Source organism: Spinacia oleracea, chromosome 4 (assembly GCF_020520425.1).
Source record: "Spinacia oleracea cultivar Varoflay chromosome 4, BTI_SOV_V1, whole genome shotgun sequence".
Classification (NCBI taxonomy): domain Eukaryota; kingdom Viridiplantae; phylum Streptophyta; class Magnoliopsida; order Caryophyllales; family Amaranthaceae; genus Spinacia; species Spinacia oleracea.
The window spans coordinates 156,385,805-156,405,072 of record NC_079490.1 but is presented as its reverse complement, the minus strand read 5'-3'; the positions used below and the strand labels follow the sequence as shown (position 1 = coordinate 156,405,072).

The following is a 19,268-nucleotide window of genomic DNA, read 5'->3' as shown; positions in this document are numbered from 1 at the left end:
TCAATATCTAAACTGACATAGCTTTCTTTAGTTTTCTTCTTTCTTGAGCTTCCTTTTCCTCTAATTTTCTCCTTCTCCTCTTATTACACATTCAACCCTTGTATCTTTCTCAGTACATCATATCTCCACATTTTAACAGTATAAAGTTGTGGAAGTTTTAGCATAAAAAATGGATTTTAACTCACATATTTTGGTTAGGAAGGAGAGAACAAAAAACAATTTGGGATAGAATAAAATAGAGAAACACCCCCACCCCCTCCCTCCTCCCTCCAAAAAAAAAGATAACATGACATGCACATGAAAATTACCTTTTTTGATATTTACGGATGCTCAGCATAGATGTGCATTTTAAATGTCAACTAGCTTAGATCCCGTGCATGCACGGATTTTGATCATTTTTTTCACAAAATATTTAACGGATTATCTCCCAAACTACTTCATAGTTATAACATTTTTAACATACTCGTTTAAATTTATCATCTAATGTGCATATTTAAAATGATAATATGGTTATATTTACCAAAATATTGAGTGGTATATTTTCATTATTAATATGGCGATTCGACTAAAATATTAACAATTTAGAAAAATTATTATTACGTCGCATCCATTATAACCATAATTTATAAAATAAATTTTATTTCCATACATAAATAGTTTATATATAAAAAAAGAGAATAAAATAAAATAAAACAGATAAATTTATTTGGGAAAGTGGTTTTTGGCGGGAAAAAATCGCACTAGGGATTGATACGTGTCATTCCTGGTGTCTCTTTTAGTATATAGTAATAGATATGTGACAAGAAGTAATGCATATTAAACCGTGATAGAACTTGACTTTTATTATATGTAAATGCATTTTGGCTATTTGGGTCCAATTCAAAGTTCTAACTTTTGACACACTAATGCACATGCATTTACAGGAAAAAGTGGCTGCTTATGAGTAGTCACTAAACATAGCCATTCCCATAGAAGTCAAGTGCTCATCACTTACTGGGGGATTACATTAATAAGAATTTTACAATATTATTTACTTTGGTAGAACACTTGTTTCTACCCCTCATATTTTGTGGGAGTCCTCTTGATTGACTCATTCCTAAACTTATGCAAATACAACCTATTTATAGTTGTATTATGGTTTCTAGATTCTTTTACTCCCCTCATCATCTAGATTTTTCTTACTAGATTTTTCTTGGGATAATTCTAGACATTTCCTAAGATAATTCTAGATTATAATTTACAATCATATTTGTAGATTTTTCTACCCAATACATTTCACTACTAGATTTTTACAAACATATTATCTAGATTTTTCTAGATTAATATTTTAACACTCCCCCTTAATCTTGAAAAATCTTGTACTCCAAAATGTTTATCTTTCGAAAATCTCGTTGATGCACTTGTCACCAACCACCAAACGACATAAACGCTTGAATTCCATTAATTGTGAAGCTGTCATGAAGCAGGGGAACTTCGGCCGAACCTGCTGGAGGTTCGGCCGAACCTGCTGGAAGTTCGGCTGAACTCTTAGATGGTTCGGCCGAACCTGAAGAGAGTCAGGAACTTTGAGATTTTAGAGGTTCGCCCAAAATTTGGGTAAGTTCGGCCGAACCTGACCTTGATTCGGCCGAACCCTTTAAAGGTTCGACCAAACCCTGCGGGTGAACTGTTTTCTTCTCCGCAAGGTTCAATCGACGTGGCCTTTTCTTGTCCCTTAGATTGGTTTGATGTCTAACACTATAAATACCAAATGTAATAAAATTTTCAGAATTAAGAGAGAGAAACACAAGTGAGGTTGAAACCCTAAATCTAAGCATACATAGAATTCTCTCTTCTTCACCTCTGAGAATTCCTCTTTGTAATCCCTTTTTCATTGTTGTCGATTTGTGTGGAAATTGACAAACAACTCATGGACTGTGTACAACAAAAATAACACTACATAAAAAATAAAAAAAAATGTTAGATTTGTCTCATTTAGCTCGTATGGGTTAAGAGTATAATTTTCTTTGGTCCAATTTGTTATTTGTAAATTGTAATGTGATTTTAGTTTTTCTTAACTTAACTGAATTTCTTTGATCTAGTATTTTACTTAAACAAAATTGCAAGATTATATAGGTTACGAATTGAAGTAATTGGTAAGTTATTAGTCCGGAGTATGAATTGCAAATTGAGGAAATATGTTGTTCTATTGCTTATCGGTTGTTAAATGCGGGCATGGGCCGTACCCATCATCAAGAGAGAGTCTATGTAATAAGCCTGTAGCTTGTAGGAGGTTCCACCTTAAAGTCATACTCCCTTCGTATTTAAATAGGAAATGCACTTACCATTTTCGGCTGTATTTAAATAGGAGACACACTTGTCATTTTTAGTAACTTTTCAACCCCACCATCTAATTAAATAATACTCTAACTCCACTACCACATTAAACAATTAATTTCATAAACCCCCACCACACATCCTTCCAAAATTTAACGTCCTCGACTTATTTTACTTGATTAAAATATTTACCCCAACCCTACTTGCTTTAGTATTTTAGTTCATTCAATTATTTTTCCTTAATACTCGTGCCCGATCAAGTATATCTTCTATTTAAATACGGAGATAGTAGGACAATAAGCAGGATAATCTCTTAGCCTTATTAAGTGATCAACTCTTTAATATTTGTCTGTTTAGACACTCACACGTGTTGTTTGGGATGTACACTTCAACACTTCCCCTCACATGTAAAGTCCCTTTTTACTTCGATCAAGTGTGATGTTTCATGGGGTCGGAGCGTGTTTCTCGACACTTCCCCTCACACGTGCCATTTTCATGGACCAGAGTATTAACGGTACGACACATTATAATTCCGAATATCGGTCCTCACGAAATCTAGACTACAATTAATTTATGCATTCATGAGAGATTCAATTCGGTTCATTAGGATACTTGTGCTTATTGTATACTCCCTCCGTCCCGGAATACTTGACCTGTTTCCCTTATCGGGCCGTCCCTTAATACTTGACCTGTTTCTAAAAATTGAAATATTCTAACAATATTATATTATTTCTCACTCCACCCCTATTAACCCACCTACCCCCTACTTCATACAAAAAATAATTAAAAATTCAACCCCTACTCTCCCCCAACCCCACCTCTTAACCCACCTCCCACTAACTACATTAAAATAATACCCCACTATCAACTACTACCTATTAAATTAAATAAGTCAATTCAAGTCCCTTAAATTCTGTGCCGGTCAAACCGGGTCGAGTATTCCGGGACGAAGGGAGTACAAAAAACGAAAGTGTGCAAACAGTAATAATTTACTGGAGTAGTAAAGCAGAAAATATTGTCAAATATTAAAGCTGAATTGACCTGAAATGAATTGGTGATGACTTGAGAAAATGAAACTTCAAAGTAGAAGCACAACAACATGAATAGAATAAGGTAAGGGAGTACTAAATGAAGTAATAAAAGTACAGAAAGTAGAATTTAACAAAACGATGAAAAGAAGGCATCAACTCATCAAGGCAGGGTCGCAGAGACTTTATTGTGCGTGCATCTTGAATGTCATTCTACATTTGTACTGTTACGCTATTAGCTGTACGTATCAAAGGACATTTATTTCATTCGTTTAATGGTGGCCGTTCATCTTTTGGACCCTCATCCTCTATTCAATTATCGTGAGCCCAAGGCATGCAGTTGATTAAAGAGCGTTTGTGTGCTGCTTCTATTTTGGCGCTGTCAGATTTTTCTCAACCTTTCGAGGTCGAGTGTGATGCTAGTGGTGTGGGAATTGGTGCTGTTTTGATCAAAGGTAAGCGTCCCATAACTTATTTTTCGGAAAAGTTAGGGAGTGCTCGTTTGAATTATTGCACTTATGATAAAGAGTTCTATGCTATTGTTAGAGCTTTAGATCATTGGAGTCATTATTTGCGTTCTAGCCACTTTGTTTTGCATTCTGATCATGAATCTTTGAAGTATATTAATGGGCAACAAAAATTGAGACCAAGGCATGCTAAATGGGTTGAGTTCTTGCAATCCTTTCATTTTTCTTTGAAGTACAAAGATGGTAAAGAGTTGTGAGGTTCTTCTTGATTAGGATCAAGAAGGTTCCTCAGTTTTATATCTTTCTTCGCTCATTGTTCTCAGTCTCTTTATTGTTTAAATTCCGCAAGAAACTTACCCAAGTTCCCAAGAAACATTTCAGCCCCCCCCTCTTATCAAGTGCTCCTACTGAACTATCAGTTGGTATCAAAGCAGGATCTCACAAAAATACAGGAAACCTTGTTGAGAAAAAGTTCCTGGAAAGTATGAACGCTTACGAGAAACTCGAGGAAGGTTATTCCACTCAAAGACCTCCAATGTTCAACGGAAAATTCAACACCTACTGGAAGAACAAGATGAAGATCTATATCAAGGCAGAGAATTATCAAGTCTGGCGAGTCATAGAAGCTGGCGATTTCGAGGTAACAACGACCAATGCTCAAAATGAGGTAGTTCCTAAACCTATGTCTGAATTTGCTAAGGAAGATTTTGAAAAATATGAAATCAATGCAATAGCTGTAAAAATCTTGCATTGCGGCCTTGGACCTCACGAACATAACAGAGTTATGGGGTGCAAGAGTGCAAAGCAAATTTGGGATCTCCTTCAAATAACTCATGAAGGAACTAATGAGGTTAAACGTTCTAAAATTGATTTACTAATGTCTAAATATGAACGTTTCAAAATGCAACCAAGAGAAACAATCCAGGAAATGTTTACTCGTTTCACTAGCATTACGAATGAGCTAGTTTCTCTTGGAAGAATTATTCCCTCTGATGAATAGGTTAGGAAGATCCTAAGGAGCATGCCACGGGATGATAGATGGAGGACCAAGGTCACTGCATTGTTTGAAACAAAGGACTTCACCAAATTCAACATTGAACAATTGGCGGGATCCTTGATGACTCATGAATTACATCTAGGAGCAGCTGTTCTTGAGAACCGAGGCCTTGCTCTCAAGGCTGAGGAACAGGAGGACTCAGAACCCGATGAAGAAGAGGTTGCTACGTTGGTCAGAAGAATGAAAAGATTTTACAGGAACTCTAAACCTGGAAATCTAAGAGGAAGGAACTCAGTGAGAAAACCAAGCGGTTACAAGTTTGACCAAGGATCACTACTACAAAATAGGCTTATAGCAACGCCCTTTTATGCAACAGTTTCAATGGCGTTGCTATATCATACTTATTGCAACAGTTAAATAATTATTAATTTGAGTAGACTTTAACTTTAGAAAAGTGTTACTATAGAAAATCTATTGCAACAGTTGTATAATTTAATTATTTATTGCAACAGATTTTATTTATATAATATTTTGATGAAATATTGTAACGGTTTTTTTTGTCAAATATCTAAACAAAATTGAAAATTAAAAATCAAAAATTAAAAAGGCTGAAAAGTTATTGGAATTTTTTGTTAAGCGGTAATTATTTGGTAATTATTTTTTGTTAAGCGGTAATTATTTTTGGTTTCCCAAACCCTTCTGTTTCACCCCAAAGTCCCAAACCCTTTTGTTTCACCCAAAGCCTTCGTCTCTTTCATTGCTTTGTTCTTCTTCTCTGTTCTCTTCCACCTGATTCGTTCTTGTCGAACCTCTCCATCATCGTTTCCCGAAGTAAGGCGAATTGGATATTGGCGTTTCTGAATTAAGAATTGGGTCCTTTGCATTGGAGAAAAGTAGAAACCCGCAAATTGCTTTTCTGAATTGGCTAGAAGGACATACAAGGTAAGTTTGTATATATTTCATCGAATTTTGTCTTAAATTTCAGAATTATGCTGCTTAATTAACTGGTTAAAATTGGAATTTTTTTGTGTGGTTTTGAGTCCATTTATTAATTCGGGAATTCTATGTAGTAGAGTCAGAAATGTGATTGGTCCAACAAGAGTAGGATTTCAACTTTTATTGTTATATTTATCAATTTGTATCCAACGAATCAATTGTTGCTCTACCTCAGGGGTTAACTGCAGGTTCATAAACCAAATTACTTTTCAAGATTCTATAGCTAAAAGTTTAAACTAAATTTTTGATGTGATTTAATTTATGTTTTAAGCTTTTGTTTTATCTGATTATGATTATTGTTTCATCATTTTGTTTTCGTGATTAGTTAGTGAAAATTTATACTGCAATCTTTTAGTTTGCTGTTAAGAGTATTTAAGATTTTAATTTGCTGGGGTCTGTTCTTGTTTTTGTATGATCTTTGTCAGTTTAGCTATTTAACACTTTTCTTTTAGTTCGAGGGAATTACAAGTTCCATTTCAGACCATATGAGAATCATTGTATTATTAGTATTATTATTATTTCAGAAATGCAAATCCAAGGTTTATGCGAGGGTCTTATTCTCCTTCATTTCTAATTTCAGATTATTCTGGACCTCACACTTAGGATCCCTCCTAGCTAATGTTAGGGTCTAGGCTAGAGTTCTGATTTTTGAATGTTAAGAGCTCTTACTCTGTTACAATTTGGTCTATTGAATCCTTATGTTTGTGAACTAGCAGTTGGATGAAGCTTTCCATCATGCTTCTGGAGTTTTTATCTTTTGAAAAAGTTTATACGTTTTTTGCGATGTATGATAACATATGCTTTGTTTGATGGTTAATTCTGCTGAACACGGGTTGCTGTAGTGCTACTAAGCTACTGATTTTTGTTTAGGCATGTTGGGTAATCATGGTTTTTGATTTTTGCTCAATTAGTTAATTACTTAATTATGAGATGGAACTCCAAATTTGGATGTATTTCCTTAAATGAACAGTCAACGTAATATAATAGTTTATATTGCGAATACATAATAGTTAGAAAATGTGTAAACTAATGAGAAAAATAGATTAGTTGTCAGACTCACACTCATTTTCTGTGATATCACCAGATTTTTCTAGCTTTAACAGATGGCTAACCTAGCTTTAAAATTATTGTTTTCATTAGTTCTCGAGAACAATTTGTGATATCACCACAGTCTAATGAGATGACGAAAAGTAACCTGTTATATGTATTTCCTTAAATGGTTTTTGATTTATGCATTTAAACTAAATGTGAGTCTCACCTATGTAGTTGTTGCTGGTAGAATTTTGGTTCAATATGTTATCTAATTTAGTGTATATAGAGTTTGTTGGGTGATTCAGCCTGGCATAGATGATCTTAGGGCCGTGGCAGTCCTTTTCTTAAACTGGATATTGGCTTTGTGGTTTAGAGCTACCAAGTAGGGGAGAAGTTGAGATGAAGGTAATGAATGGAATGGTCCAGCAGTCTCTATCTTTTACTTTTTGATAAAACAGATGACATCAAAGTAGGCAGTCTAGGGAGTTCCTTCCATGTTTGTCAAGCAAACAACTTAGTACATTCCAGGGAGGGGGTACTCAAATTTTCCCTTGGTGCAGAATGAATGAAGGGTTACTGGGATTCTTTAGTGTGTGTTTGCTACTTTGGAGTATCATGCCTTGAATATCATTCAGAAATTATCCTGTGGGTCATCATTAATGTTCGATTCGAATGTTCTGTAGGGTGAATTACAGTTGGTTTTTATTAGAGTTCATGTTGTTTTATATAGTTAGGTTTTAATTATTTCAACCAAACAGGGGCTAATAACTTAGATTCCGAGTCATCATCCAATAATAGAAAAATAAAATGTCTGGACAAATCAAAACTTTCTTGCATGAATTTTAGAGTAGGAAGAGTTGTCTATGTTTGCAGCCAAATCAAATGCATCTGTCGGTTCATGCATGCAAATTAGAGAAGCAGTGTCACACAAAGTAGTACTAGTTTGCTTTGCTCCTATACATTTCAATCTATCTACTACACTTTTGTGAATGAGTCTGACAGTAGCAGAGACAGTAGGAATTTTCTTTGTGTGGAGAATGGTAGCTCATTTGGTTTTAAGGATCAACTATCTGAGATTTCATCGACATATACAGGCAAGTACGGTAGCTCATTACATATCGACATATACAGACATATACACTAGCATAGAATGGTAGATCATTTGGTTTTAAGGATCAACTATCTGAGATTTCACGAATAAACAGGAAAGTACACTAAGAATCCAGAGTACAAATAATATCTCAATCCTTGAGATCAACAATGTGAAACAGTGAGAGGGAGGGGGGGTAACATCTGAACCTCCACATAGAAGAATGTATGCATACAAAAAATGAGGCACTTGAGATAATTACGGGATGTTAACAGCAAGGCATAGTCATCACAAGCAGGAACAACTAACTTTTAAGGATTAGATCTTAGTTACAATGAGCTAGCTGGTTCAATCACAGTTTGGTAAGTCGATTAGCCTTGTCGTTTTATTCATGTAATGAGATGAATTGTGAAGCTTGTCATTCGATTTAATAAGTGCAAGGAAGCTAGTGTTGGGCATACTGCTTATTCAAATATTCAACCTGGCTAAATTTCCCAGTAAAAATTCCCAACATTAAGTGCAAGGCAAAATGATGTTTTCAGTTTTGTTTTCTATAATTGCAGTTTTGTTTTCCAACATTAAGCTAGTGTTGGGCATACTGTCATTTCAGTTCATTTATTCATGTTTCTTGCGAATTTCCCCCCTTCATTTACTCATGTCTCTTGCGAATTTTCTTTGTTTTATATACTAATGGCAGGTCCAAAAAGAAAGGCCGAGGCCCGACAAATTTGTTTGATGTCCAATCTCGCAAATGGGAAGACCGTATTCCTCTTTATTGTAATGAGAAAGGACAGCCTGTGGGACCGGAAAAGGCGAGGAAAGAGCTAACTAGATTCCTAGGAACCATTGCTCATGATTACAATTGGGTTCCCTTGACTTATACAAATTGGCAATCAGTTCCAAATAAGGATAAAATATGGGAATTCGTGAATGTAAGCTTTATTGTCTTACTTTACTAGCTCGATCCTTCCACTTTAATTCTTTCCTTTTTGTGTTGCTTGTTATATTTTGATTTATAACCCAGAGAAACCATTATTTTAGAGCAAGTACATCCTTCCACCCGAATCTCAAGATTGGGTAATGGAGACTCTTGATCAATCTTGGAGAGGATTCAAATGTGCGCTGAAAAAAAAACATTATTATAAGTATGACAATCTTGAAGATAGATTGAATGATCTTCCAGAAAGAGTGCCTGAAGAACATTACAAGACGCTCCTGGCTTATTGGGAGACGTCCGCAGCATAGGTATTTGAGGAACACACTTAATACTTATGATTTGCACTACATTCATGCTCATTATTTGTTTTTTCTTTTGTTAGAAAACAAGTTTGCAGAATTCTGAAAATCGTCGAGAACTAGACAACATGCACACAGTTGGCCCTGTTTCTTTCGCCATGAAGCATGAAGAGATGGTGCGATATGCATTTCATATTGAGCTTAACCATATTGGTTATGTAATGAAAAACTGATATATTTTGTTTTTCTTACAATTCATTTCTTAGTTACAAAAAGATGGTGTTGCACCATAAAAAAGAAAGATGTTTGAAGAGACTCGACGCCGAAAGGAAGGAAAAACATATGATCGACCATATGATGATACTGAACTGAAGATAGTAATTATTCTACAATTCTTGTATTTTAATATACCTACTGAATTAGCTATTGTATCATAAACATTTGAACTAACCAACTAATTTTCTTTGATATAGCAAGCAATGAGGAAGTTGGAAGCTTTGCAAGATGGAAAAAGTAGTGATTCTCGTAAGGATTCATTTCTTGAAGTAATGGGGAACACACGTCGAGGTTCAAAACTATTAGTCGGACGTGGTGTCGCTCGTATGAAGCTGAAGGAGAAGGGGACTAGTACTTCTTTGATTTTACCGGATGAAATCATGGAGAACATTAAAGGTGCTGTAATTGCTGATGTGCAGAAGGATATAAGCGCTGAAAAAGAAGAGTTAGCCAAAGAAAAGGAAGCCCATGCTGCACAAGTTGTTGCAGAAGCTGCTGAAATGCAAAGAAAGGCAAAGGAACTTGAATTGGAGGCTTAAAACTACAACAGATGCATAGGGAATTTGAAAGTCAACAAGAGAATATTACTCTTGATGTGATAGCTTTGTCACTTGCACAACTACGCCAAAAAGATCCTAGCTTGACCCCTGAAATGATTGCAAAAGCTATAGTGTCAGCCGCTTCAAATGGTCCATAGCATATAGGTTTCTTACCTACCGGTATGTTTTCTAATTCATACTATTCTCCTTATTTTTCTTTATACACATACCTCCATTCTAATTCATACTACTTGCATAAACTATGATATCCTTGTAAAACTATTTAGGCTACTGCTATCTTTATTAGATCAGCACCATCATCACCAATATACTTAACAAGCCTACATTACCCCTGTTCAAGTCACTGAAACACAAGTAGTCAGGATTTGCTGTTTTGCTTAATTGTCAATATTTTACAAGTTTCTCAGTCAATTCTAGTGTTCGTACTTCGTATATGTCAAGGAAATAGGGAACACATGAATAACAAACCCACATAATATTCATTACAGCAATCTGAGATTCTATGGTTCAACAAGTACACTTTCAAACCCAATCAATGCTTACGAAACTTCTAAGATTCTATGGTTCAAAAACATGAAGAAACATAACCCTCAATACAATTGCACACTACAGCACAAAATTGTGAATTTGACAAAATGTAGTCACAAATCACAACAGTAAAATAACATCCCTTAGGAAATGACAGTAACATCAACATAGTCTAGCTTCGAATCAATTTTGTTTACTTTCTATATGTTGGCTGTGAAATGATGACTGCTGGTTGTTGCTAAGTAGTAGCTTTTGCATTTTTTTTTCTAATAGTAACTCGCTCCAAACTTCTGATGCAGGACTTCCTAGTCCTAGGTATATGCAGCCTTAGCATAAGAAATTTATAGAGGCAGATTTTCGAATGGCATCTGAAACTCCTGATTTAAGAAAGAAATGTTTTTTTAATAAGTCCTCATTCCTGATTCTAGAAATAAAAATGATACTCAATTGTTGTCAGTCTGGTCACCATAAAGTTGTCCATTGCTATAATTCTAAGCCCTGAGGCACTGGCTATATTCATACAACCCAAACTGGAAGGTCTGGATGTTCGAATTCGTCAAGTTGCCTGCCTTAATTTGTTGAGAATACATGTTCATTGCTATAACTCTAAGCCCAGAGGCACTGACTTTATTCTTACATTTATACTTCAATTGATTTATTAGTGTATGATTTTAATTTATTCCTGTGAAATCTTATGCGAAGCTAATAAATGTGGACACATAGTTTTATAGTTGGGAATTTCTGGTATTGGAATATTAGATACATTAGCTATATCACTGGTTGAATAAAATATGAACTTTCAGTAAGAAAATTTAAATTAAAACTGGTTGTATAAAATCTAAAGGTGGTCTTAAAAGTTCTACTAAAAACTTTCACTTCAGAAACATTTTGTTAGCAACTGTTAAATTAAAACGTGAACTACAGTAAGAAAAGCTCTGAAGTTTACAAATCAGGGGACACGACGTTTAACTTCTAGCATACTTCTTGTTCTTGTTCTTCTTTTTCTTATTTGCTGTAATATTCCTCGGTATAATTGTTTTGAAATCCCTTTGGGGTTAGGATCCTTGATAAAAAATTTATTGGAGTAGTCACATCAACTCGAAGAGGGGGAAGCAATTTAAATGAAAACTTGGAACCAAATATAACCAATAGATATGGAAAGTTATTTTTTTAAGGTTTATCTTTTGTCATTCATGTTGAGCTTCTTTTTTCTTAAATATTTGGATTTTATTCATTAATATTGAGTCCTTATTAAAATGTTATGCTTGATTTGTTTGTTGTGCAGGATGGTGCATATAGTCAAGAAGTACGAACTACTTTAAATATGTGGATATTTATAGGGCACATAAATATTAGACAGGTTTTAAGAAATAAAGCTATCGCATAGTGATTATTGCAGGATTTTTAAATAATGGAGGTAGTTTTAGAAGCAATACTTTTTTGAACTGTTCGGACAATTATAATAGATATATATTATTCTTATGAATTTACAAATTTTTAACTTATTTGTTATGAAAATCTTATTATATGTAGTTCATATTTATTACAGGTATATGGATAACTAAATCCGTTTGAGAATATAGCTATAGATAATTGAAAGCTTTGTATTACATGTATATGGATAACTATATCTGTTAGGGGGAAAGTTACCCTCTTGGTGACATGGGCATACGTGGCAAGCATTGCTTACGTGGCCGCCAACAAGGCGCAAGGTGGCATTATTCGAACAGCATTCCCAACTGCTGGGCTCAAAACGGACGTTACAAACCTTTGATGAAGCCGACCTTCATTACGTATTTATTATCTAATTATGAGCAATTATTTCATAAACGTTACATTCTTGTTGTAAATGCCTATAAAATGGCTTAGTCTTGTCTATCTTACATACATGATTTCCAAGCAATAAACCTACGATTATCTTATGCTATTACAACTTGCTCTCACCATTTTCAATTATCTAGCTCGATCGATTGTTAGCACCCTCATCAAGGCAAGTTCGCCTCTAAGTCGAATTTGCCCAAAACAATTTGGCGCCCACCGTGGAGCTGACAATCAAAAGCAGCTCGATAATACCATTCCAATCACCATGGCCGGAAATGCTAGCTCATCCGATGATATCACTCGTCGCTTCGAAGCCATGGAGCAACGCATCAACATCCTCCAAAAGGAGAACGAAGCGTTGCACTCTCAAGTGAGGTCCACCGCCTCCATCGCCACCGGATCCAGGTTCCAGTACCGACGAGATACCTCCGGGTTAAACCGCAGCTTGGATCTTGACGCTGCTCCAGATCACTGAAGGAAATAATGCCCTTGGTCCAAGTATGCATTCTATGTTAAGTCTAATAAATGCGGTTCAGTATTAATTAACAAGTTAATAATTCAGTGAGATCAAGTGAACTGAATGCCTAGCTAGGGGCCGCTTCAGTTCAAGTGGAATTAATGATATTAATCCACAGCTTACTCTTGACTGAACCCGTAGGGTCACACAAATAGTACGTAAACGGATCAAGTATTTAATGGCATTAAATACTCCATCTATGGATATTCGGAATCGACGGATCTTGGTTTCAGTGGGAGCTGAGATCGTCACAGACAAGAAATGAATACTCCGGAAACGATGATATTGCCGGAAACGGAAATATGGATCGTATCGGAAATATAAATATTATCCAAGTCGTAGATGTTGCCGGAAACGGAAACATGGTACGTATCGGAAAATATTATCGGAAATGGAAATATTACCAGAATCGGAAATATTGCCGGAAACGGAAATATTGTCAGAATCGGAAATATTATCGGAATCGGAAAATAATTCCGGAAACGGAAATATTAAATATTTGTTCGAAACGGAAATTGATTCCGGAATCGGAAATATTAAATATTGTTCGTATCGGAAATGAATTCCGGAACCGGGAATTTAATCGGAATCGTATCGTTCGAAATAGCATCGGACGAGGCCTGCCGGACGAAGGCCCAGCACGAAGTCGGGCCATCGCCTAGCGAGCCGCACGCACCAACGCACGCCTCGACCAGGCCCAGCGCAAGGCCAGGCCCAGCCAAGGGCGCGCGCGCGCGCGACAGCACAGCAGCGTGCGCTGTGCGCCTGACGTGGGCCGCAAGGCCTGCGCGGGTGCACGGCTTGTGCAATGCTTGTGCGGGAAATCCTAATCCTATTAGGATTTGTGCAAAGATTAAAATCCTAATCCTATTAGATTTGTTTTGTTATTTAGAGTCCTAATAAAGTTCTAACTAGCAAATCCACATCCTAGTAGGATTACAATTCCTTTTCCATACTCCTATAAATAAGTGCCTAGGGTCACAATTTATGGGTACGATTGAAGTATTCAAAGGGTAAGTTTTTGAAATAAAATCAGCCATACACTTGCAAACACTAGCCGAAATTCCTAAGCACCTTAAGGGCGATTCTAGTTGGTCTAACTTGTGACGGATCCGGACGTACTGTGGACTATCTACGGAGGGACGACATTTGGAGTCCTAAAGACTTGTTCTTGTTCGGTTCGGGCGCAGCTAGGGAAGGCACGCTACAACATGTATGCATCTATTCTATGCTAAATGATTATGTGTAAATAATATGCTTTCCTGGCTTTATGGTTTTTCCGCATGATTTATGAATTGTCATATGTATCATAACCTAACAGTAAATTGTATTTAGTATTGAAAAGGGCGACAAACCTAGACAAAATGTAAACTAACCCTAATCCATGTTTACCTATTGATGTCGACATGTTCACAGGTTAGAAAACTTCTTCTTCTTGAGAAGGCTCTTCGCGTTCGAACTTGAGGCTGATGAAAGCTCTGTCCTTTAGAGGGACCCCCAACAGCACAGCAGTCTTTTCTATGGCTTCGGCACCAACACCAACTGTGTCGAAAGATGCACCTACAAAAACACAAAAGTGAGACAAAGTCAAATCAACAAGCCCAAAAAACACCAAAAACAAACAAAATACCTCTAGCCATCCACTCCCCCGTCAAGAAGTCGGAGTCGGGCCCTAAACTAGCCAACTCCACAAAAAAGAACCGACCCATCCACCCGCGGTCGTTCGACTTGTCCGCACCAAGAAGAGCCTCCCTGTCATCCTTGACATGCAGCAAGTACCTACCAACCCCATAATTTTGGACCTTGTAGGTGTACACAAGGTCCTCAACCCGGAACTCCATATCCAGTTCGCCAGCCAGGTGGTCGACCAAGTGCATCACCCTCCAGACCTGCGGCACAGCCAGCGCCCTTAGAACTCCTCGCACCAGTGGCGAGAAGGGATAAGTATACCCAATTTTGAAGGGATACTCATAGAAGCACACCCAGCCGTCCGATACCCAATCGGCCCGTTCGTCGGGCTGCGGCAAACAAATTACCGCCGACGGAGGAAAACCACACTCCTCCCTGAGCGCCTCCACATCCTGCTTCCCCCAAGTGGCCGGCCGAGCATTCTTTCTGTCCAGAATGTGGGTAGGGCTGAAAATCGGCCCCTCAGTCAGATCGCACTCCACCACCACTCTCTTGTTCTTCGCACGGGTGGATTTCGTCCCCATTCGTTGCGACATAGAAGGAATCGAAGAAAGAAAGAAGAAAAGAAGAAGATGGAAGCCGAGCAGTTACCTGGAAAAAGGAGAGAGAAAGAGCGCCGATCGTTTTTTCTGGGAAAGAGAAGAGAGAGATTGCAGAAGTGATTGCAGATGGCTGGAAGCGCAGTCCTATTTATTAGCGCAGATGGATGGTTGGCGTCTCCAAGGCAAAAGTCATCATGATCTTGACGCCGTCAGTGTTGGGGAGGTTAAGAGGCGGTTTCCGTTTTTTCCTTCTGTGAAACCCATTTCTCCTTTTTTGAACTTCCCGGAATAAATTCAAAATGGGTTTGGGGACAATTGTTAGGGGTAAAAATACCCTCTTGATGACATGGGCATACGTGGCAAGCATTGCTTACGTGGCTGCCAACAAGGCGCAAGGTGGCATTATTCGAACGGCATTCCCAACTGCTGGGCTCAAAACGGACGTTACAAACCTTTGATGAAGCCGGCCTTCATTACGTATTTATTATCTAATTATGAGCAATTATTTCATAAACGTTACATTCTTGTTGTAAATGCCTATAAAATGGCTTAGTCTTGTCTATCTTACATACATGATTTCCAAGCAATAAACCTACGATTATCTTATGCTATTACAACTTGCTCTCACCATTTTCAATTATCTAGCTCGATCGATTGTTAGCACCCTCATCAAGGCAAGTTCGCCTCTAAGTCGAATTTGCCCAAAACAATATCCATTTGAGAATGTAGTTATAGATCAATTGAAAGCTTTGTATTACAGGTGTATGGATAGCTAAATCCATTTGAGAATGTAGCTATAGATCAATTGAAAGCATTGTCATAAGCTCAATTTAAAGCATTGCCGTATATAAGCTCAATTTAAAGCGTTGCCATAAACTCAATTGAAACCGTTGCCATAAGCTCAATTGAAACCGTTGCCGTAAGCTCAATTGAAAGTGTTGCCATAAGTTCCATTGAAAGCGTTACCATAAGCTCGATTCAAAGCGTTGTTATAACTAAAAGTAAAAGTGTTGCTATAACTCAATAGAAAATGTTGCTATTTATACAATTAGACGTGTTACCATAAGTGTAAGAAAGTGTTGCATTAGTTTTAAACTTCAACCAACCACCAACTAATAAGTGTTGCCTTAAGTTGGCAAAAATTGTTGCCTTAAACGTGTAAATGTTGGCTAAAGTTGTTAAATAACTGTTGCCTTAAGTTAAAAGTGTTGCCTACAAAAAGCGTTGCCATAGTTAATTATGACAACAGTTTATTATAACTGTTGCCTAAATCCGGGAAATTGTTGCCATAAACTTATAGCAACGCCCCCTATTGGTAACGTTTTTCAAACCGTTGCTATAGGCCTATTGCAACGGTTAATTGATCTATGGTAACTGTTTATTGCCGTTGCTATAAGCCTATTTTGTAGAAGTGGATGTTTCCAGTGCGGTGATTCTGACCATCAAATCAAAGACTGCCCTCAGTGGGAAAATGAAAAAGGGAATGGCAAGGGAAATGATCAATACAAGGAAAGATTCAACAAATCTACCTTTTCCAAACCCAACTTCAAGAAGGCAATAATCGAAGCTCGGGGAGAAGCCACTGACTCGGAAGAAGATGAGGATCAACAAGGAGAAATATCAAACCTTTGTCTTATGGCAAAGATCGATGAATCAACCCAAGATCATCAAGTGAAGTAAGTTCCTCAACTCTTCAATGTCTGTCTAAAATTAAATTAGTGGAATTATTGATAGAAACTCTAGACAATTTTAAAAAGCTTATCGCAATAAAGGCTCAAAGTGACAAGGCAATGGAACTTAGCAAAAAACACATAACCTACCTCGATAATGCTAAATCTGACGTACATGGTAGGTTCTTTCAGTTGCCTGACAGGAACACCTCTCTTAAAGACTCTTTTGAAAGAGTTAAAAATGTATATATTATGCTTGATGAAGCTAACAATGTTGATGAAATTCCGGAACAGGAAGATTTCAAAATTAGTTTAATTCGTTTTACAGATAATGATGAGGAAATCTCTCCTAGAAGACATCAAAATAGAATAGCAGATCCACAAACACAAGAAACTGCTACTAACCAAGAAGTCCATGTACGAAGAAATCCAAGAGTTCCTGCTCCTGAGGAACCAGTAACTGCTGATCCTGAGGAACCTGAAGAAGATCAAGAAACCTCTAATGCAGAGGATCTAATAGAAGTTCCAGTTCACGTACAAGAACAAGGATCTCAGGAAACAGAAGGAACTGAGGAGACCTTAGATGTTTTAGTGGCACAATTTCAACCTAAGTCCTGGAAACATCAAAGTTCTCACCCAATGGAACTGATCATCAGTGACATTAGGAAAGGAACTCAGACAAGGCCTCAACTAAGGAACTTCTGTGCTTTCCATGTGTTTCTCTCCACAATCGAACCAAGGAACCACACTGAAACATGGGAAGATGCTGATTGGATCACTGCCATGCAAGATAAGTTAAATGAGTTGCAAAGGAACAAGGTGTGGCATCTGGAACCCAAATCAAAGAATCAGAAGGTCATAAGTGGGTGTCCAGGAACAAGCTCGAAGAACATGAAACAATCATCAAGAACAAGGCAAGGTTAGTAGTCAAAGGCTACAATCAATAGGAAGGTATTGATTTCGAAGAACCTTTTGCTCCTGTTGCTAGATTAGAAGCTATTCGTATCTTAATTGTTTTTGCACCCTTTATGCATGGGATTTAAGTTGTATCATATGGATGTCAAATGTGCTTTCTTAAATGGTTTTCTTGAAGAAGACGTCTATGTGGAACAACCCCCCGGTTTTGAGAATCCCGAATTTCCGAACCACATCTATAAGCTTGACAAAGCTCTTTATGGGTTAAAGCAGGCTCCTAGATCGTGGTACGAGAGATTATCCAAGTTTCTTTTACAAAATGATTTTAAACGAGGAAGAATTGATAAAACTCTATTTTTAAAATCAAAAGGATCTGACTCACTAGTTGTACAATTTTACGTTGATAATAATATACTGTTTGGTACAACTAATGAAAGTTTGTGCAAGGAACTTGCAAAGTAAGTAAGCAGAGAGAAGCACGAGAAAATGAGATTGGAACTCGGGATGATCAAGCTAAGATAAGTAAGCTGGACAGTTCCTCTCGAGGTATTACTTTTATAGATTTATGCATAACTACTGTATACCATGATAAATACATGTGCGTAAAGCATAACTGAAGTTTACCATTGTTAAGGAACAACCAAAAATTTAGAATTAAAATATGTATTTAATTAGTCAATAATATGAGATACGTGATTTAAATAGTTCTACTAAAATAGGAGGATCATGGATATATTCTTTTATATTGCAATTTTTTTTCTCATCTTTTATTTATTTTATTTTTCCACAAATTATTTTTATTTTTTCTTTTATAAATATATCCATAAACTTTTTTTATGTCCATCAAATTTCGTTTTTTCCAAAATTAAAAGCTAATGGATCACACCTATGGATCTCTCATACCCAAGACCACCATCTCCCCAATTCCACCGCCACAAAGCCTAAAGATAAAAAAACCCCCAAATTCAAACACCACAAACCCTAAAAATCAAAGACCCCCAAATTAAAATCCTAACCACCACCACCGGCGGCCGGACATAGTACGCCACGACCAACGGCAAGCTCGGCTCAGCGACCGGACTCGACCCGGCCAACCGTCCGAGCCCAGCGGCGTGCGTCGAGCCTAGCCGCGTGCGTCTAGCCCAGCCGCGAAACACATTAACCTCCCTACTTCGGCCTCCCTCGCCAGTGACCCACAACCCGCCGACCGTTGCCGGCCAGCCACCACCACTCCTCGTCCCGTTCTGCCCCGACACCGCCACATACAAACACCCAAGTCCTATCCGGTCGTTCCACCTGTCCATTCGCCGGCAACCCAAACAAATGCCACGACGAAACGCGGGCCACCAGCGACGGCGACCCACGTCCCTCGTTGGTGGCTGTCGCTGAATCTAAGGCTGCCGGTCACTGAATCTAAGGTCGTTGGTGACCCTATGGCGACGCAGACTCGCCGGCGAACACACCACGGCGGCGGTAACCCACGACCCAAACTCGTCAACCACCCTAAACTCACCCTCTCTGTGCGGTTCGACGCAAGCCACCAAGGAGGAGCTCGAAAAAAAAAAAAAAAAGGGCAGCTCGTTCTCAG

General features: G+C 37.6%; 1 protein-coding gene across 1 annotated transcript; it reads left to right on the top strand.

Annotated features, from left to right (window-relative positions):
* Window positions 1-3,282: 3,282 nt before the first annotated feature.
* On the top strand, window positions 3,283-5,348 carry LOC130459247 (uncharacterized). Its single transcript, XM_056826479.1, has 3 exons — window positions 3,283-3,799; window positions 4,246-4,478; window positions 4,812-5,348. Exons 1-3 carry the CDS (start codon window positions 3,679-3,681, stop codon window positions 5,223-5,225), a joined length of 768 nt encoding a protein of 255 aa, XP_056682457.1. The 5' UTR covers window positions 3,283-3,678; the 3' UTR covers window positions 5,226-5,348.
* The last annotated feature ends 13,920 nt before the right edge of the window (window positions 5,349-19,268 follow it).